This window comes from Chenopodium album, chromosome 12 (assembly GCF_948465745.1).
Source record: "Chenopodium album chromosome 12, dcCheAlbu1.1, whole genome shotgun sequence".
In the NCBI taxonomy this organism is placed as follows: Eukaryota; Viridiplantae; Streptophyta; class Magnoliopsida; order Caryophyllales; family Amaranthaceae; genus Chenopodium; species Chenopodium album.
Genome location: NC_137845.1, coordinates 9,386,274 through 9,406,943, shown reverse-complemented (window position 1 = coordinate 9,406,943; position 20,670 = coordinate 9,386,274). Strand labels below are relative to the sequence as shown.

The 20,670-nt window shown below is 33.8% G+C and overlaps 3 protein-coding genes across 5 annotated transcripts; 2 read left to right on the top strand and 1 right to left on the bottom strand.

Annotated features, from left to right (window-relative positions):
* The first annotated feature begins 861 nt into the window (after positions 1–861).
* LOC145570265 (28 kDa ribonucleoprotein, chloroplastic-like) lies at positions 862–3,533 on the top strand. The gene is made up of 4 exons (XM_081629303.1): positions 862–1,415; positions 1,710–1,811; positions 2,874–3,155; positions 3,255–3,533. Exons 1-4 carry the CDS (start codon positions 993–995, stop codon positions 3,315–3,317), a joined length of 870 nt encoding a protein of 289 aa, XP_081485429.1. The 5' UTR covers positions 862–992; the 3' UTR covers positions 3,318–3,533.
* A 303-nt stretch (positions 3,534–3,836) lies between these two features.
* LOC145570264 (protein-L-isoaspartate O-methyltransferase-like) lies at positions 3,837–7,244 on the bottom strand. Of its 3 annotated transcripts, XR_014096420.1 has the most exons (5): positions 7,012–7,244; positions 5,611–5,887; positions 4,934–5,098; positions 4,368–4,754; positions 3,837–4,273 (listed from the first exon to the last, which is right to left on the bottom strand). XR_014096420.1 is itself a non-coding variant. In XM_081629300.1 (4 exons), the coding sequence occupies exons 1-4, from the start codon at positions 7,207–7,209 to the stop codon at positions 4,507–4,509; spliced, it is 888 nt and encodes a 295-aa protein (XP_081485426.1). In that variant the 5' UTR covers positions 7,210–7,244; the 3' UTR covers positions 4,308–4,506. The 3 variants fall into 3 exon arrangements, 2 of the variants coding, with proteins under 2 accessions (XP_081485426.1, XP_081485427.1); XM_081629300.1 differs by lacking the exon at positions 3,837–4,273 and having other exon boundaries at positions 4,308–4,754; XM_081629301.1 differs by lacking the exons at positions 3,837–4,273; positions 7,012–7,244 and adding an exon at positions 6,843–6,862 and having other exon boundaries at positions 4,308–4,754.
* Positions 7,245–12,264: 5,020 nt separating this feature from the next.
* Positions 12,265–15,847, top strand: LOC145571896 (protein SIEVE ELEMENT OCCLUSION B-like). The gene is made up of 7 exons (XM_081630923.1): positions 12,265–12,558; positions 12,651–12,755; positions 13,042–13,490; positions 13,586–13,695; positions 14,106–14,248; positions 14,338–14,820; positions 14,984–15,847. The coding sequence occupies exons 1-7, from the start codon at positions 12,373–12,375 to the stop codon at positions 15,599–15,601; spliced, it is 2,094 nt and encodes a 697-aa protein (XP_081487049.1). The 5' UTR covers positions 12,265–12,372; the 3' UTR covers positions 15,602–15,847.
* The last annotated feature ends 4,823 nt before the right edge of the window (positions 15,848–20,670 follow it).

Genomic DNA, 20,670 nt, shown 5'->3' with positions numbered 1-20,670 from the left:
ATGGACAAAGGGAGTAGAAAAAAGTGGAGTTAAAGGCTTAAGTGACTCTTCAACTCATAATAAGACTTTGTAACTATTTTGGAACCTATTATCTTATACAACTACAAAAATTCATAGTTTATTGGAAACATATACTCCACTTCGAGCTAGTTCATGTTTCAGGCCAACTCATTTAATGTTTCTAGGATAGTTTGAATTGTTGTTTTGAGTCCAAAATTGGAACACACTTCAAGTAATCGGATACGAATCAACTTTGTCAGGTCTAAACATGACCATAAGTATTACAACTTACACTAACAAAAGAAAAGTTCTTGTGTTACAGAATATACGACTAGATGCCCAAACATGTCAAAATTTAGATCCATAATTTGCATATTCCCACTTTGAAGAATTGAGTTGTTACCTTAGACAGATAAATTTAGAACAATGCAAGATATAGGGTCACCGGAATCAATTTTTGACATATCATACCTTATCACAATAAAAAAAACCTTCTAAAATTTTGTACAAAAATCAAAGTATATAAACTACTCATTCACATCGTACTTCGTATAAACTACATAACTAATTTACTCTGTCTATGAAAAATTAAGTTAGATATTAACACGAGATTTCATATAAATTCATTCATTATTTACTCAAGCAGAGTTAGCATGTATCAACTTAACAATATCTCAAGACTCAAACTCCATCTAAACCATCCAAACATCAACAACAACCCCATATCCATAGAACCAAATTGACAACAACCCTTAGATTTGAAGATTTTACACCAAAATTTAAGATTATTTCTCCAATTGAGTCAAGTGGGGGTGAGTAAGTGTGACTCACTTGTTCTTGGTTGTATCTTCATTTCTACTCCCACAAAAAGCCTCACTCTATCAATCCATCAATCCTCTTATCCTCACTCACCCCTTTTCTCCTTAAACCCTCTCTTCTCCTCTTCCCTTCCCTTCTTCTTCGCCTCCCAATTCAATCTCTCCCCTAAAAAAATGGCGACTTCAACAGCAAACCCATTACTCAAAACCCTCTCAATGTCCCCAACTTGCTTCTATACTCCCTCAATTTTCAACCCTAAATCTCTGTATTTCTCAACCCCATTAAAACCCACCAAGCTAAGTCTTTCACTCTCTCAAAGACCTCCTGTTGTTGCTTATGTTGCGCAGACCTCTGATTGGGAGCAAGAAGGGTCCACCAATGCTGTTCTTGAAGGAGAAGAAGAGGTTGCGAGTTGGGGTTCTGAACCTCAAGTTGCTGAATTTGCAGGTGAAGATGAAGGTGCTGTTGAAGGTGGTGAAGGGTTCCCTGAACCTCCTGAAGAGGCTAAATTGTTTGTCGGTAATTTGCCTTATGATGTTGATAGTGAGAAATTGGCTCAGCTTTTTGATGGTGCTGGTGTTGTTGAGATTGCTGAGGTAATTTCATTTCTTTTTTGGGTTTTTAATTTTGTGAATTTTGATGGGTTTTGTTGAAAATTGGGGATTTCGATTAATTGTTTGTGTTTAAAGTTTGTTAATTTGAATGGATTTTGCTGATACAATTGGGAATTTTATGAATGTTTTTGGGGTTTAAAGTTTGTAAATTTTGATGGGTTTTGGACTTTTGGTGATGCTTTGGTTTATTCTTGGTTGTAATTTTGTTAATTTTGATGAGTTTTTGATAATTTGGAATAATTTCTGGGTTTTTTCTTTGATGTTGTATTTTTGTAGGTAATTTACAACAGGGAGACTGATAGGAGTAGAGGGTTTGGATTTGTGACAATGAGTACAGTTGAAGAAGCTGAGAAAGCTGTGGAATTGTTGAATGGATATGTAAGTTTACTTTCTTATTTTAGTTTGCTGCTTAATGCTATTGAATTTGTTTGTTTTGTTTGTTGTGAATTTGGGTTTTGTTGTAGTTCATATATATGTGTGCAAAATTTGGTGTCATATGTAGTGATAAAAAGTTTTTCCATGTTATTTGTGGAAATGGTGTTCAATTATTGATGTTATTGTTAACAAAGAAGTGATTTTAGTTGATATAGCTCAATTATGCTGTTGAGTGATGAGTATATGTTATGGCTAATGAAGTGTATTTAGATAATGTTTCTATGTGCGAACTTTGGAGTCATAAGCATGACTGTTTAAAAATTCCTGCTAATTCTGCATTTTATGATCAATTTAATACTATGATTTTGCGATTTATCAATGTATATGACAGTTTTGAGATGAAGGAGAAAAACTTAGATAGTTGTAGTCTGCAAATGCAGGTAACCTTCTATGGGATGTTGCTATTCATGTAAATGATGCTGCAATAGTTTAAAATGAGGAAGCAATTCTAGCTTATGAATGAGAATTGGATAACATGTTTGGATGTGGAGGGCATAGTGACTTTAGAATTAATGAATAGAAAGGAAAAGATGTCCTTTGCATGTGTTTCTTGCTGCTTTGGCTGGTTTTCTTCCACATATTTTTTATCTAGTGGTATTTCTTTCTTTCTTTTTTTTTCCCTTTTTGTGGGGTTGAGGGGAGGGAGGTCAACTGATACCCAAGAACACTGTTGTGAGTTCAAATATGGAAAAGAGTGAATCTGTTTATGATGTCTGATAACATATAGATGAACAAGTTTCTCCTAGATTGCTGACCTACAGTTGCACTGTTGGACATTTTTTATGCGATTTTGTTGCTGAACTTGTGTAAGTTCTAATTTAGCATCACTTTTTAAAGCTTGCCCAATTTGTGGGAAGCAATAAAGGCTTGATCTGGTAACCATCTTGGGGCAGAGCAGACTTCAGACTTGTGGGCTGTTTGTTTTTGTTTATGTTCATTTGTGATTCATTAGAGGCTATTGAAATGAATTCATAAGTTGTGTTGCATCTCTTGTATTTTGAACAGGATGTGAATGGAAGGCTATTAACAGTAAACAAGGCTGCCCCAAGGGGATCACGCCCTGAAAGGCCTCCTAGAGAGTTTGAACCTTCTTGCAGAATTTATGTTGGAAACCTTCCATGGGATGTAGACAGTTCACGCCTGGAGCAACTTTTTAGTGAACATGGAAAAGTTCTTAGTGCCAGAGTAGTTTCTGACAGGGAGACTGGCCGTTCACGGGGATTTGGCTTTGTCACAATGGCCTCTGAATCAGAGGTGAATGATGCCATTACTGCCCTTGATGGACAGGTAACTCTAACATGCCATTCTAAGGAGGTTTAGTATCTGTTGTTTATGTGCTTTTGCTATGGTGTGTTACTGATCTCTAAATGCTCTTTATTGTCACAGACCTTGGATGGAAGGGCAATCAGGGTAAATGTTGCTGAAGAAAGACCAAGGCGTAGTTTTTGATCTGCTCCACAAGCCCAACTCAACTGGTTGATAGTATTAGTTCTTTGTCTTTTTTTTTTTTGCCCCCAACCTTTTGATTGAGACTATTTATAGCTCATATTTTGACAGCGGCGGTTCCAAAGAATGTTGTGATTTTAGTTAGTTTATGCAATGGCTGCAATTATGGCAATACAAACCCATTTCATATTTTAATATACGTAAAGTTTGTTAAATTCATTCAAGGTTTTGTAACTGCTGTTTGAATTTTGTACTGTATAAGGAGCAGCAATTGTTTTTTTTATGCAGTATCTATTGTTTAAAAGACTTAAAGTCAGGTTCAACACCCTTAGGATCAATAAACTATTCCAACCTGCACATTACACCCTTTGCTCCCCTCGGTCCTGTCATCTTAACTACCTTAAAGCAGCGTCCTAGTGGTTTTCAACTGTCTCCAAATCTTGAGACAATGAAGCCTTCATCTTGTCAAGTCTTTGTATATGGCATAGATTTTTGTGTTTCGAGTAAAACCAATAAAACAAATTGTAATGAAGAACCCCTTTTCCATTGATGAACTCTGGGCATATTCACTTACATGCTGAGATAATCAATGGTAGAATTACCATAGATTTGGCCTGTATAGGAGCATACAGAATCAGAGTCATCTGCGGTTTCATGCTCGTCCAATCATTCAAATTCATGCCACAAAACTGAGCAAATCTTTACATGTATGAAGATTCATCTGCTCATATTATATGTATACAAAATACAGTTGGCAAAGTAACCAGTATTAGATATTATAACTCATGGAACCAAGTCTTTAGTGATGCTCAATCACAACATGGTGTTGTCATGACTTGCAAGTAGATGAGCTCCATTACTCCAGACAACGACCCACCCGTACCTTCATCTCCTGTACCATACGCTCTATTATGCACCACTAGATTGCCATTCGAATTTGATGAATATATGCAGTTAATCTGTAATTAGATGGGAAAGGCCGAAAGGGGGTCATTCTGAGGTAAATCAAGTGATGAAACATTATTTTCCCCAATCAAGAGTTGATATACTTACCCCAACCATTCTGTCAATTATATACAACGGGGGAAGTACATACTAACATAACTCAATACATAACGTCTTGGCAGATAAAAAGAAAAAAAAAAAAGTAAGATGATCAATATAGAGCATAGATAAGCTGAAGGGAGCTCATTTAACCCCGCAACTGCTCCTCTCGACTAGTCAGTGGAACATATCTCACGGAAGTTTCAGTTTTGACACTGAGAGAGCCATCCTCTTTTTTGTCAATCACCTTCAAATCCTGGAAGTAGGTCCCCACAGGAATCACCAATCTGCCACCAGGCTTCAGCTGCTCAACCAAAGCCTGCGGAATTTCTGGAGCTGCAGCCCCAACATGGATCGCATCATAAGGCGCAGCCTCAGGATATCCTAGCCTTCCATCTATCATCACGTTGCCATATGATCATTGTGTTAGAAGAAATGAAATTACAGCATTATAAACAACCTATTGTAAAACCTGTTGCTGGCACCATAATGTTCATCAATACATTCAGAAAATATTATAGGGCAAAAAAGAAAAGATATTGTAGAGTAACGTGCAAGTGTTTTGTGATCTTTACCACCAACATGAACAGACAAGGATCCTCCTTCCAGCAAAGGAGCAGCTTTACTTTTTTTGATATTTTCAATAGACCAATTGACCAGTTCAGGTATGTGCTCAATGCCAACCGCACGACCTTCTGATCCAACCATCATTGCAAAACATGCAGTCAAGTATCCTGTGCCTGCAAGCATAGCAATAATATATCAGCAATGACACTCACTAGAATAGAAAACAGGGCTAAACTAGCAGCCAATTTGAAGAGTGTTTAAATGATGACGAAGCATTGAAACTATTGAATGATTGAATCAATTCAATCACTCAAACCAAATTTGGTTATTCCGTGTAGTCATCAACCAAAATCTTTCTCCTCCATTACGATCCAATGCCATATACTTCAAATCCATATCCTCGTGCATTTTGGTTGATGACTGTTAGTTTAGCCCTGTTTTCTACTCTGCACAGTGTAGAAAACAGGGCTAAACTATCAGTCATCAACCAAAATCAATTGCTTATTTTTATTTCATCTCAAACTTAACCCTCAATCTCTCATCCTCAACAATTCTACTCAATTAGATTTTACAGTAAACCAGGCTTGATCATGCTTGTTTATAGTTAATGACCTTGAAAAAAATACGTCGATACAGCAAGAGCAAAATGAGACTGCATAGGCAAGCATATGAAGAAGAAAATCACCTGAACCAACATCTAAAGCATGCATCCCAGGCTGCAGGTTATCCTTTAACAGTTCAAGGCACATTGCATGCATATGAGGAGCAGATATTGTTGCATTATGGCCTATCGGCATGGGGCTATCCGCATAAGCCGGAGTTCCATCAGGAACAAACAAACCTCTATCAATAGTTTCCATAACTTCAGCTACCTTCTCAGATCTAAAAACTCCACAACGCCGTAACTGATCCACCATACCTTTGTTTCGATTCATGTCACCACCAGACCCAGAAAAGTATTTCTGCAGATAAATCACACGAAAATAAATAAATGCTTTACTCAAGTGAAACACACAAAGGATATCAGTCAGAGTGCAAGCAATCAACTGGCAACGAGTACAATAAAACCTTCCAAGCCATCAGACCAAAATATGTCTTTGCAGGTTGTTCAAGTGTTTGTTTACGAAATTCAACACAATATACTCAATTCAGCCACAAACTCATCTGATTTTATGCTGATAGTAAGAACTCATATCCCCAAACAAAGGATTCCAAAACAACAATGACAGCACTTTAAAATTAACAGGTCACTGTACAATGAACATTTCACTATACCAGCCTCCAAATTTTTGATTACTGAGTACTGACTAGTATCAAATTAATTTACCTACATCATCCTAATTCAATTCAAAGATTCAATACAGCATCATAAGCCACATATTTGCAACGATCAGACATTTTTCCTTTCTAATTTATGTCAAATCGTTGCAAATAATATGAAACATACCCAGTATATAAATACAACACTGAATTACAAAGTCCAAGTACTTTTTTTTTTTTTTGCAAAGGTAGTGATGTAGACGAAACTCAAATCAAATAAAACAATGTCAACTATGACTCACTAAAATTCTTCATTTCAGTTCAAATACCCATGTCAGACCATCGACACTCCAACATAGGAAGCAGCATTTGGGCACTTCATTTGGGGCCAAGAGCATGTCAATTTTCACAAATTAGCCAAAATTCAACACTTAAACAGATATATCAATAATCAAGAGTCAAAAGATCATCATCTTCATGGTATTGATACAAATTCAACACCTTTAGTAAAATCAACCTAAACCCATAAACCCATTCATCTTATTAATAAAACATAAATGGTATTACATAATTTGATACATTCATCATCAAATAAAATCATATGAAACCCCAAAATTTTGTGGGGTTTTGACTCAAAATACAAAAAACCCATATTACCATTAAGACGCTGGAAATCAAAACAAGTAGGACCAAACCAAACACCTTTCTCTGTCACAATTTACTCAAAAATTAAAAATAATTTTGTAAATACCAAATTTTAAAAATAAAATAAACCAAAAAAATAAAAATAAAAAATATTAAAAAATGAAAGAGAGAGAAAGAGAACCTCCATGCGATAAAGAAGAGAGTTGCCCGTGATGGGAAGAGGAGAGCAAGAATTGAAGAGAGAGAAGGTGACACGTGGAAGAAGGAGAGAAGAGTGGAGTTGAAACGTGGGAGAGGAGAAAGGAAGAAATTGCTTGTAATATGGCGCACGATAGCGGTAACCATACGCCAGGATAGAAGATGGAACAAGTACTGGCATCTCTTTTCTTTTCTCAACTCTTCTTATTTTTTTTTATCTAAAAAAAAAAAGAATTTTCTGGGAGTTTCGTTTGTTTTTTTTTTTTTTTTTTGATTTTTTAATTTATTCTAGAATTTTGGATTATCCAGTTGCAAAAAATTGTATTGTTTTGGGTTGGGTAAAGATAATTGATTGAATAAGTAGCCAAAATTTGTCTTAAAAAAAAAAAAAAAAAAAAAAAAGCCCAAATTCATATTTGCAACCAAAATCTATGTAAGGGTTAAAAGATGGCCTGTTTATGCTATGTTAAACATGTGAATCAATCTCATACTTTTGGGCTAGAGTGGCTAGACACATGTGTGGTGTAGGGGTCGGCAATATATGATCTGATCCAACCTGAAGTTATCAAGAAGTCTGAACACAATTTGAACCTTACCCGAACAACTCAAACTCAACGTGTTTTAATCCATATTATTTTTTTTAATAATCATAATATTATGTTATAGTAGAACCCAAAAACGACCTAAATGTGATCTAAGGGCCTGTTCTCATTCGTTGAAAATCAGTTCAGTTTAGTTCAGTTCAGTTCAGTTCAGCTCAGTTCAGTTTAGTTTAGTTTAGTTCAGTTAAGTTCAGCTCCTAATTTCCTTCTCTTATAAAATATTCATTTCAATTCAATTCAGTTTAGCTGAGTTCAGTCAATGAGAATAGACCCTAAATCTATGAATGGTCATCCCTAGGATGGAAGAGGGGGACATTTTGGATCACAGAGAAAATTGCAAAGTGAGTGGATGCATAAATTTTCAAAGGAATTTTGTTAGAAAATATTTATAAAGGACCACATTTGGAAATAGTTAACTTTTTTTTTTCTTTAATAATGAATTACCCATCTGCGACCCCCACTTTTTAGATATTGGGAGATCAAAAGACTTCTTTGCTAAGTTTTCAAGTATTCATTGTTTAATTTCCGAGTGCCATTGATTTGCAATTTCAAGAGCTTGATAACAATTACGACCAAGTAAAAATGTTTGAAGTTTTCTATTTAGCTTGCTTAACCCCTACCAAAATTATGTTGTCAATAATGATTTGTCGAGGCTTCGATTTAGACTTAAACTTTTTATGACATGCAAGATTAGGAAAATAATTAACTTTTATCTATTAATATCTTCTTACATCTAAAATTAAAATCAACAAAATAAAAATACGTTTTACATATAAAAAAATGAATAATATGATTTCACATATAGATTTTCTTATCCAAAATTCCAAATATCACAATAAATGGTCAAAATGCTATCAATTGTTGTGGTAATTATAAAAGAGCAAAAGAAATCTCATTGTCATTTATATATTGTGAAGTAAGTAACCTATAGGCTTTTTCACGTACCACTTTTTCACATAAGATAAATGTGCTCATACTATTATATGATTACTATTAGTACGAGGGTTTATAGATATACTATTACTAACAAAATGTGTTTTAAGGTTATAGGCAGAATCTTATTTCTTTTTTTTTTTTTTTTTTTTTTTTACTTTAGTTGCTTTAACTTTTAATATAATGAACCACATGAAATGCAATCATATTATTCTCATATACTTCAGACAAAACTTAGTTGATTATTAGCTAAAGGATTTCCAAGGAAGAAAAAAGATGAAACTATTAATATATTATTGAAGAGCATCATTTATAGAACCACATATTACTCCATCCAAAAACTTTACAATTCAAGTAGTAACGATACTATATCATCTATATGGTATATGGTAAGTCAATTTGATCCCAAGTCTCCACAAGACCACAACATCTATATAATTTTAAGACTTTGCATAAAAATTATATTTTGTCAACAACAATTATTGAGGAAATGTTTTTATAAGACCAAAATATAATTCTAATTTTATTTGCATGAAATTGATCATAGTTTATTAGTATTACTCAACCCTAATAGTATAGATAATAAAACATAATTGTAAAATTTAAGCTTGTGTAGTTGTGTTCACCCATAACTATATATAAATGGAGTATATAACTTGCTCATTAGTTTCTATATCCCTTCTTACATATAATTTTGCACAAAATAATGAAGAGATCGAAGACGGTAAATGAACTAGCTTATGTTTTGTCTAGTTCACCTATTTAATTTAATTTGATTTGAATTGAATCTTTATTTTTATTTTTTTTTGACACAGAATTGAATCTTTATAATCCGATTTGATTTGATCTAGTCTCATCTAATTCCTAGATTTGATCAATCTTGAATCTATTTACATACTAATTTAGGATAAAAATTATCAAATGAGATTTCAATCATCAAATTCGTATTAATATGCAATTTCCACATATGAAAATTTTATACACTTTTTTATTAAGAGTTTAAAGATAATTATTATGTAATAGTTCATTTATAAGTAAAAAAAATTATAAACGATAAGATTTGATTTGGTCTAGTCTGATATGAGCTAATTATGTACGAAACAAACAAATATCAAATTAAATTCTTGATATAAGTAATATAGATATTTAAATTCTTTACACTTTGTATATATATATATATATATATATTTTAAAAAAATAAGTATAACATTATGTTTTCTATTGCATAATATTGAACATTTTTATAATTTTTTTGGTGTATAGAGAGTCAGAGGCGGATAATGAGAATCGATCGCATCTATGAAACCAAGACAAAAGTTTAAACCAATTAAATCCTTCACTTTTGAACATTTATATATATCTTTATCAATTGTCATATAATAAAATTATTAAATTTTTTATATATTAAAATTATATATTGAAACGGTTTCAACAAGACCCCAACATGAATTTATGTTTCCCTAATATTTAAAAATTGAACTTGTTGGTTAAAGGGTGTTAGTATGTAAATAGTGCTAAAGTCAACATTATGTATTTTTTTTCCCAAAAAAAAAAAAAAAAAAACATTATGTAGTTAAAAATATATAAAAAAAAAAAATTGAAGGAAGTAACTCAATTCACTCTAGCCTTTTACTAATTACTAGTAATTACTAGTGTTTAATGTGTTTTTGATTTGTCCTTTTATTTTGTATTGATATTGATTGTAGTAAGAAAAGTAGTAATTTTCCTCCAAGTAAAATTTTTGAAGTCTATCTCTTCTAGTCTTCTCTATCTTTAAAGATTCAAGACTTGAAGTGCAAGGCCCATAATTAAAAGGAAAGTTGTTTCCAATGTTCCAGCATATAGATTTCTGAGGAGAATTTGCTTCACCTTTTGTTTTAATTTCCAGGATCATTATTCTCGTCATTTTTAACTTTACCTCGTTTTTTCCATGTTCTTGCCAACTCTAAACAAGTCATAGTATAGAATATTGAATGAATAAAGTAATTCATAGGCTTACGTGTATTGGGCCATGCATGGCACTATAAACACTTTTTTATAAGAAGATACTTGCATATTTCTAACACTGTAACACACAAAATATGCTCGATCTTGCTATATGCAACATAGATATAAGTACCTGCATATTTGAATATGACATTAGCGCAAATTAGATATAAAAGTGTCTTGAGAGTGAGAGGTAGCTTAAGTGGTTAGAGTTTTCCTCTCGGTTTTAAGAGATCTTGGGATCGATTCTCACCCCACCCTTGTGGCTCTCTAAACACTAAAAAAAAAAAAAAAAAAGTGTCTTAAGATATTATAAGCATTTTGTCAAAGGATCAATTGGACAATATGAAATTAGCACAAATTAGATGTAAAAAATGTAAATACGTCTATTTTAATATAAAAAGAGTGCATGATTCTATAATCTGTTGCCATCTTAAATTATTATGTTGACGGTTGAATTTTAGGATCGATTTATATTTTATCACTTGTGTATGACGTAAAATGAAGAATTGAAATACACTACATACGAGTACTTTGCAAAAATAATTGACATGTATGGAATAGTCTACTTTGTTATTAAAATTTAGTACCAAATCAATATTTAAGAGATCATTAGATTGTACCGCTAGGACTCATCTTTATCGTTAATTTTGGCCAATCATGTAAATTACCGACCTAGTGAAGCAAAGGATAATATTATTACTTGGAATTCAAGGTAAAAATACTTTCTTTTTTTTTTTTTTGGCATTATCCATTATGTCATATTGATGATGATCACAATTTATCGTAAGTTAAAGTACTGTAATTTAAAGGGCCAAAGCAATTTAACTTTTTAAAATATGACTTTCAACCACATGTCCCTAATAAGTAAAGCTAAGAAATGTGAAATTGTAAAAATGTTCACATTAGACATGCTAAAGCTCATTAACAACATTTTAGAACCATTTCTTGGAAACATATTGGATGTTAAACCTATGATGAATAAAGTCTTAAATTAAATATAAATCCACCTACATACAATTTGAAGATAAGACTTAGTTTGTATTACTAAATCATACAAGTACTGTTACACTAAAAGATTAATTTGATGGTTGAGATCCTTAGTCCTATAACGATTGTTATTAAGCCATTTAGCACCAAATTACTTTATTAATTGAAGTAAAATGAAGAATCGAGTAACATGTAGTACACTTGTTATTAATTATTATTTCATTTAGCACCAAATTAACTTTTTTACAAGATCATCAAATCTTACCACTAGACTCATCTTTATCAATGTGAATTTTGAAATACCAACCTTAAGAAGGAAAGGATGCTATAACTTGATATCAAAGGTACAAATGCTTCCTTTTTTGGGCATTATGTCACGTTGATGACGATCAAAGCTTATCGTAACTTACATTAAAATCGCAATTAAATTACTTCGTATTAAAAAAAAAATGGAGTAAAAAATTACTCGAAAACAAACTAAGAAGTAATCAACTCTGTTTTTAAGCAAATATGTTATAAATAAATGATGATAATAAACTTCTAAGGATGCTGTAAAGACGTTGAAGGGACCACCAAAGCTACATAACCTTATCTTATTACTTGGCTTTAGGTTCTATGCAAGTAAGGAACTGATTCAAAGATCTTTTAAAACTTTATATCACATTATCATATTATGTAATTAAACAAAAAAAAAAAAAAAAAAAAAAAAAATTATTACAAATTTTTATCACTATATAATGTTCAGTTTACTGAGCGCTAGTAGAACAGTTACACTTACTTGTTCTAGTAACAATCACAAAGTTTTTATACAAAGGTAGCTAAGAAAAAAAAAAATGTCTGCTGCACCATCACATAGGCAGATGGCTAGGAATGAACGTCGGATGTTTGCTGCATCCGACGACAGCACAATGCTGAAGCAGATCCAGGGAACACATGCTCCTGATGGCCGCGATGTAGATGTCAGGCCGATCTTAGAAATCATTGAGGATGTCTTTAAGCGTGCTGCCCCTAGCATTCCTGTATGTTTATTATTTCTTCAGTCCATTTTTAATTTTTTTTTGTATGTGTGTTCTGTTTTTAAATTGTGATCATTTTATTGTTCATTTTGCAGGGTGCACATATTGAATCTTTGGATGATAAGACTGGTGCAGCTGTTGTTGATGAAAATGGGATGCTTGAAGCATTAGCTTTTGTCATTCAGAAGGTCTCCTGTGAGGTACTAAAATAATTAATCGCGATTTTATATAATTTTGTTGCCCCTTTCGGCCATGACCATCAGGACCACACCTAGTCATTTTAACTGAATGTTGTACTTGTGTGTCCAAAATAAAGTATCTAAGGAAAACCAAATTTTAAACCAGAAGACTGATAAAATAGATGTACAATTCATTACATAGATTGGCAATTATACTTATAAAATCTCAAATGAGCCAAAAAAAAAAAAGGTCTTATCTTCAAATATAATTTCATGTTTTCATAACATATGTTCTGTATACTGGCAGATAACATGCAAATGCGCGGGAGGAGGAGATGCACATGCGACAACAATGGCACTTCTCGGCTTGTTGTCAAGCTATTCATGGGATGCAAAGGTAGCCATAGCTCTAACGGCACTAGCAATAGCCTATGGAGAGTTTGGGTTGGTGGTTCAGCTCTTCTCTAGTCACCCTCTCGCCAAGTCTGTTGCTGTCCTTAAGCAGCTACCTGATGTAATGGAGCACTCTAATGCACTGAAATCCCGCTTTGAAGCCTTGAACAATCTCATTGGGGCGATGTTGGATGTAACAAAGAGGATTGTTGAGTTCAGGCAGCTGCCTCAGCAGTACATCTCATCTGAGCAGCCGCCTTTATCTGTTGCCATGACACACATTCCAACTGCTGCTTACTGGACTATCAGGAGTGTTGTGGCCTGTGCCACGCAGATTTTTAGTCTTATTGGCATGAGCTACGAGTGAGTTTACTCTTAATCAAAACAATCTAATCTGATCATTAGTTTATATATACTGTATTTTCTAATGGTATCATACTGTTTTCATTGTTTTCTAGGTATGTTTCATCAACGACGGAAGCATGGGAGTTATCAAGCTTGGCTCATAAAGAGAGGAACATTCATGACCATCTTATGCAACAACTTGCACTTTGCTATCAGCATATAGGTCAATTTTCTTCGTATTTCCTCCAAAATTTATTGTTGCGATTACTAATAATTAATGTATTTTTTTTTTTACTGATAGCTCCTCTATGTTTGAACCATTCATCCATTATTCGCTTTACTAATTTAACAAACTTTCTTTGCATATAGTATAATTGTATGTGAAATCTAGTTTAATTGAATTGAGTAGAAAAATTTCTTTATAATAGTTGTATAATGACGATTGATAAACATAGTAAATAATTTCCTTTTGTGATAATGCAGAAAACTGTAAGGTATGTCAGGACTCCCCTGCATTTGCCTTACAAAATCTGTTTCTTTAAGTATATTAGACAAATGTTTGATCTAGTAGGATTACTGAATTCATCGAGTTGAGTTTTCGTAGGCATTCTTTTAAATTAATGTGAAATGCAGATGAGAAGAAACACATTGAGGCATACAACAATCTTGTACGCATCCTCGACTTACCACAGCTTGACAACACCAGGATTCTAAGGCATTTGATATACTTGAGGGATGATATTATGCCCCTTTATGAAAAGCATACCAATTCAAGGGTTAACTCTTACACCACATACTTTTTCCATCCATTTTAGTTCATTTTCCTCCTAAAAATAATCGAATCCTAACGACTCAAGTGCAACAGGTTCATGTTGAAGCCCTCAGGAGAAAAACAGTCCTGTTACTCATTTCAGACTTTGATGTCACCGAAGAAGAGCTGAGGATTCTAGACCAAATTTACAGTAAATCAAGGTCAAAGCCTGAGCTCCAGTATGAAATTGTGTGGATTCCGATAATTGACAAGACTATCCCTTGGAGTGATGCACTACAGCAAAGATTCGAGCAGCTCGAGTCCATGATGTCATGGTATACTCTGCATCACCCAAAAATTATGGAGCCTGCTGCTATAAGGTATATTAGGGAGGTATGGAATTTTGACAAAAAAATGATCCTTGTCGCGCTAGACCCCCAAGGGAAAGTTGTATGCCAAAATGCTCTTCACATGTTTTTAATTTGGGGAAATTTTGCCTACCCTTTTACTACTATGAAAGAAGAAGCTCTTTGGAGGGATGAGTCTTGGAGGCTTGAGCTTTTTGTAGATGACATCCAACCTCAAATCATCGAATGGGTATATCCTCTTTCATATTGCTGTCAAATTTCACTGTTTTTTTTAAACAGTTTTCTGTTCTTTTACTTCTTCTGTATGATATTTCAGAGAATATTGCATTGACATAACCATAACAAGTTTTATGCTTAATAAATGTGTGTGCCTTTTTTTTTTTTTTTTGTAGGCTAATGAAGGAAGGTACGTATGTGTGTATGGAGGGGAAGACATAGATTGGATAAAGCGGTTTACTCATATTGCCAAAGAAGTAGCAGCCGCGGCAGGAATCAATCTAGAGCTAGTATATGCCGGGAAAAGCAATGCAAAGGAGCGAGTGAGGAAAATCGTTCAAGTCATAGACAAAGATAGACTTAGCCATTATTTGCCTGACTTGAACTCAATGTGGTACTTTTGGATTAGGCTCGAGTGTATGCTCTACTCGAAAATGCAACATGGAAAGGGTGTTGAGAGTGACTCGATTATGCAAGAAGTGATGACAGTGCTTAGCTTCGATGGAAGTGACCAAGGGTGGGCTACTATGTGGTTCGGATTAACTGATATGGCTAGATCCAAAGGAGACATGATACTAGATTGCCTCATCAAGTTTGAAGATTGGCAGGAAAATGCATTAAGGATAGGTTTTTTACCTGCTTTAAAGGAGCATTTGCAGGAACTTCATACTCCACACCACTGCAACCGGCTTATACTTCCTGGGGTTGGAGGCGGTATCCCTGAGAAGGTGGTGTGCGCCGAGTGTGGAAGGCCTATGGAGAAGTACTTCATGTACCGCTGCTGCACTGATTAAAACACTTACATCTTCTATAACCCGAAAATTATTCAGTTCATTTGATTTTTTATATGATAAGTTTATGCAGTGTATAACAATTTTATGGTTAATGAGTGCCAAGATTCTGCTATGTTTACAAGTAATTACTGAGTTTTAGAGCTTTGTAATAGTCTGCAACAGAGTGTATGATCATGTAATGCAGTATTAAGATTAAGAATGTAAGATTATTAAATTCTAGTGACAAAGCTGTTCTTTTTTCTGATATATTAAGTTTTTCACTACATACATTCCCTACAAATTTTGATCACACATTTTATTGACCATAAGACATAAGCATATATATATTTAAGACTACAAACTGACTGATCACCCCTTGGTCTAGTTATCGATCATATAGTCTCATACTTCCCGTGAAATCTTTTTAATTAGGTTACATGTTATGACATTTAATAATCCGATTTACACGTAACATTTAATTACCTCGATTTACATTTAATTTGCCTTGTATTTTTAAATTAATATGGAGTATCAAAGTATATAATGCTTATTTGTATCCTAAATGGCTACTATGTCATTATTTTACCTTTTATTTATTTATTTATTTTTTTGAAACAATTATTTTACCTTTTATTATCCATCTATCTATTTAATAATTTTAGAGTCACTTTTAACCTGCACCAACACTAAGCTAAACCATGCATCTATCAAATTTTGTTCCTTCTTATACTACTTAGTTAATTTTTCCATTTCTACGCGTGAGATCTAAGTCTTTCATAACCATACTTTCTCCAATATAATATGTAAAATGATAATTATTTACACAATTTATCTTTTTTAATACAAGCTAATGACTAAATGAACGTAATATATATTTCTTCAAAAATAAAAAATGAACGTAATATATAACAGGTAATAGAGCCGAGCAAATTAAGGATGAAATATCCTAAACATGGGATTTTATTTACATAAATAAATAGGTATTCCATATTGTTTACACTAATTAATGTGAGGATATTGTGCTACAAGCCTACAAAGCCCATAATTACTTGTTAGGTCCCATGCTAGGCATGTAATCTCACTATTTAATTAATTACTCACTACAAGGTAATAAGATGTATGTAGACTTATTCATTGTAACAATTTTCTTCACAAATTAATTTACTAATAAATTGAAAATAATAATAACTAACAAATCAAATATGATTATATGAGCATTACGTATGTATGTAGACGCTGAATCATATGTGTCTCCATGCATATTATTTTAATTTTAAACAGAATCAATACAAATCAAGAAATAATTGGAATGGATTGATTTAGTAATAAATAAAAATGTAATCAATAGTTATCTAGGAAATAGGGTAGACTAATAGTATAAAAGGGTGATCTACTACATCGAACAAACACACACAAACATTCCATCCTACAAAATTGAATCGATAAGTAATAAAGAAAAAAACAAGCTAGCTATATAGTGCAAACTAAAGAGAGAAATTAAAGTGGAAGATGGAGATGAAGAATGTGGTTAGTTTGCTAGTATTGGCATCTGTTTTGATTGCTGCAACCATCCCTCAACCTACCTCGGCAGCCCATATAATCCCTATTTCCGAACCCCCCATTATCCCCTCTGCCTCAGATAGGAGTTTAATCCCTATTCCTCAACCCCCCATTGTCCCCTCTGCTTCAGACAAGAGTTTAATTCCTATTCCCCAACCTCCCATAACCCCCTCTACCTCAGATAGAAGTTTAATCCCTATTCCCCAACCTTCCATTGTCCCATCTGTCTCAGACAGGAGTTTAATCCCTATCCCTCAACCCCCTATTGTCCCATCTGACTCTTTAGGCAGGAGTTTAATCCCTATTCCCCAACCTCCCATAACCCCCTCTACCTCAGACAGAAGTTTAATCCCTATTCCCCAACCTCCCATTGTCCCATCTGTCTCAGACAGGAGTTTAATCCCTATCCCTCAACCCCCTATTGTCTCATCCGACTCCTTAGGCAGGAGTTTAATCCCTATTCCCCAACCTCCCATAACCCCCTCTACCTCAGACAGAAGTTTAATCCCTATTCCCCAACCTCCCATTGTCCCATTTGTCTCGGACAGGAGTTTAATCCCTATTCCTCAACCCCCTATTGTCCCATCCGCCTCCTTAGACAGGAGTTTAATCCCTATTCCCCAACCTCCCATAACCCCCTCTACCTCAGACAGAAGTTTAATCCCTATTCCCCAACCTCCCATCACCCCCTCTACCTCATATAGAAGTTTAATCCCTATTCCCCAACCTCCCATTGTCCCATTTGTCTCGGATAGGAGTTTAATCCCTATTCCTCAACCCCCTATTGTCCCATTCGCCTCCTTAGACGGGAGTTTAATCCCTATTCCCCAACCTCCCATAACCCCCTCTACCTCACACAGAAGTTTAATCCCTATTCCCCAACCTCCCATAACCCCCTCTACCTCAGACAGAAGTTTAATCCCTCTTCCCCAACCTCCCATTGTCCCATCTGTCTCAGACAGGAGTTTAATCCCTATTCCTCAACCCCCTATTGTCCCATCCGCCTCCTTAGACAGGAATTTAATCCCTCTTCCTCAACCCCCTATTGTCCCCTCTGTCTCCTCAGGAGTTTAATCCCTATTCCCCAACCCCCTATTACCCCCTCTGCCTCGAACAACCTCTTTCCATCTCAACTCTACTCGTTTGTCCCCATTATTCCCTTTCCTTTAGAGAACTCCTCTCAAGAGGCTCGCGACCCATAATATGGGTAAAAGTTATTCAAGAGGCAAGGGAAACACGTGAATAATAATGTACTTCTCTTTTATTGTTTAAATTAAAATAAAGGATCAATATCTATCTTTGTTTTCGATCTTCTAACATCTTCATATTTGTGATCTTATATTGCACAATGACTTTTAAGAATAAACGTTAATATTTTTTCCTCTGAACATTTATTAATTGTCATCTTTTTAAACAATAACCAGATTATTTATTACTTCGTAATATTTATGAAATGTGACTATTAAGATTTAAGTCATCCTAATAAAAACAATGCGAGTAGTAATTAAGATTTTAGTGGAGCCTAAAAATTTAAACACATCATTTCAAATATAGATTATGTAGAAGTGAATAATGTGATGCCTGATGCATGGCGCTAATACAAAGCTTAAAGATAAAAAAAATGTTGCAAAATAATTCATAGGATGACAAAGTAAAATAATTCTTTACCACTTTTTGTTAATCCATTGACTTAACTTGATTAGAATAATAAACACCTTAATTCTTCATGGATTCAATCATTTTGAACAATTTTTACAATAGTTGTGTATGTGTCTTAGGTTTTGTGTGATGCTCCAAAAAATAAGCCCTCGGTTCAATATTTATGAAGTCGTTCGTTTATGATAAAATAAAAATTATAAAGCAAGAAAGCAAGAACACCAAGATTTCTCCATCTATTGCAATTTGGAAATATATAGGGTATATTTAGACTGCAAGGGAAATTATTTGCAATAAAGTATATGAAAACCAAGATTTCTCCATCTATTGCAATTTGGAAATACATAGGGTATATTAAGACGGCAAGGAATTGCATAAATTTATTTGATTTTCGTGCCAATGACACCAAGACTACAATATATACTTGTAGGTTTAGAAGTTCTATGAAAACTCATCAGACTGATTATAAAAGGCGGATTGATATTAGGTGTTTATACATATACATTTAATTTTTGATTATTTATTTGATTAAATAAGATAAGATACAATTATAAAATTGCTCTCTAATGTTGTATAACTAAATACTCATTTGGTACGTCTGCAAGAATGTGTTATCAAATCAGGGTTGCTTTTAGTGATAACATCAATAAAATGACATTTTTCTTCTTTGCATATCACTGCTAATAATATTAAACCAGAGCATATCAAATCCATCTATAGCATATGAAATCATCATTGGGTACGCTCTTAATAACTTGAAATTAAGTGATTTTGGTGTTTATGACTCTGTGCTACCCTCGGCTTAAGTCCTACAACTCGCTCTCACAAGCTTGATCCAAAATCCAAACCATACATTTTTAAAATGGTTATGCATATTATTGTTTAGACCCTAACACAAATTAGGTTTATGTATTCAGACAATCAGACATGGTTGGTTTATTGAAACTGAAATTCCTTGTAAATATGCTCTTCTTTTAAAAAAAGAAAGACTCTACTTACTCTCTTCCAAACAAGGTGTTTAGTGACTTCAGTCCAATTGCCAATCTTTGAGAACCTAGTACATGAACATCCATACTCTCTAGGCCCAATCTCATCTATGTACTAATATCTTGGACAGCCTAGCCCACCAACTCATTTCACTTTAAATGATTTTGCCCCACCTTTAAAATTTTTAAAAACTAATACTTCCTCCATCTCATAATACTTGAGACGTTGAAATGGATACGTACTTTAAGAAAATTACTAAGAAAATTACAAGTGGCTCCATTTAAAATATTTGTTTATTAGATAAAAAATTCTCTTTTGTATTTTTATATTGTAAGAAAACAAAAAGTAGGGGACAGTGGAGGTAGTGGGTAGTGATGACTCTGATGAGAGAGAAAGTGTAGGATTTAATTGAGTTTGGAATTTGCGGTCCCAAAGAGAGTACAACAAAATATATTTTTTTTATTAGTGATCTCATTTCATATTTGGTAACGTGTAAAATATTTTGGGACGAACAAAATGATAGCTATGTCAAGTATTATGGGACATATGAAGGTCATGTTTGGTAAATGGCTTTTTGGTTAGCTTTTGGCTTTTTTATGTGGTCAAACAGCCAAAAAATGTGTTTGGTGAAAAAGCTGGCTTTTAAGCCAAAATAAAAAAAGCTATTTTGAGTAGCTTTTTTTTGTTGGTTTTTGGCTTGTGGCCCACAAATTATCTAATAACACAGTCAACAACCAACAATTAATTTACCACACTTTTATAAACAGCCAGCTTAAACAACCAATTTCAAAAGTCATTATAAACAGCCAAACATTCCAATCAGTCAAACAAGCCAAGTGAACCAGCCAACAGCCAACCGCCAACCGCCAACAGCCATTTGCCAAACA

What these genes read in the sequence shown, in the direction of transcription:
- LOC145570265 (XM_081629303.1), top strand. Translation starts at nt 993, where the DNA reads ATGGCGACTTCAACAGCAAACCCATTACTCAAAACCCTCTCAATGTCC. An exon ending in GTGTTGTTGAGATTGCTGAG is followed by an intron (nt 1,416 to 1,709) that starts GTAATTTCATTT and finishes GTATTTTTGTAG; the next exon opens with GTAATTTACAACAGGGAGAC. An exon ending in TGGAATTGTTGAATGGATAT is followed by an intron (nt 1,812 to 2,873) that starts GTAAGTTTACTT and finishes TATTTTGAACAG; the next exon opens with GATGTGAATGGAAGGCTATT.
- LOC145570264 (XM_081629300.1), bottom strand. Translation starts at nt 7,209, where the DNA reads ATGCCAGTACTTGTTCCATCTTCTATCCTGGCGTATGGTTACCGCTAT. An exon ending in CTCTTCTTTATCGCATGGAG is followed by an intron (nt 5,888 to 7,011) that starts GTTCTCTTTCTC and finishes ATTTATCTGCAG; the next exon opens with AAATACTTTTCTGGGTCTGG. An exon ending in TGCTTTAGATGTTGGTTCAG is followed by an intron (nt 5,099 to 5,610) that starts GTGATTTTCTTC and finishes CTATGCTTGCAG; the next exon opens with GCACAGGATACTTGACTGCA.
- LOC145571896 (XM_081630923.1), top strand. Translation starts at nt 12,373, where the DNA reads ATGTCTGCTGCACCATCACATAGGCAGATGGCTAGGAATGAACGTCGG. An exon ending in GTGCTGCCCCTAGCATTCCT is followed by an intron (nt 12,559 to 12,650) that starts GTATGTTTATTA and finishes TTCATTTTGCAG; the next exon opens with GGTGCACATATTGAATCTTT. An exon ending in AACCTCAAATCATCGAATGG is followed by an intron (nt 14,821 to 14,983) that starts GTATATCCTCTT and finishes TTTTTTTTGTAG; the next exon opens with GCTAATGAAGGAAGGTACGT.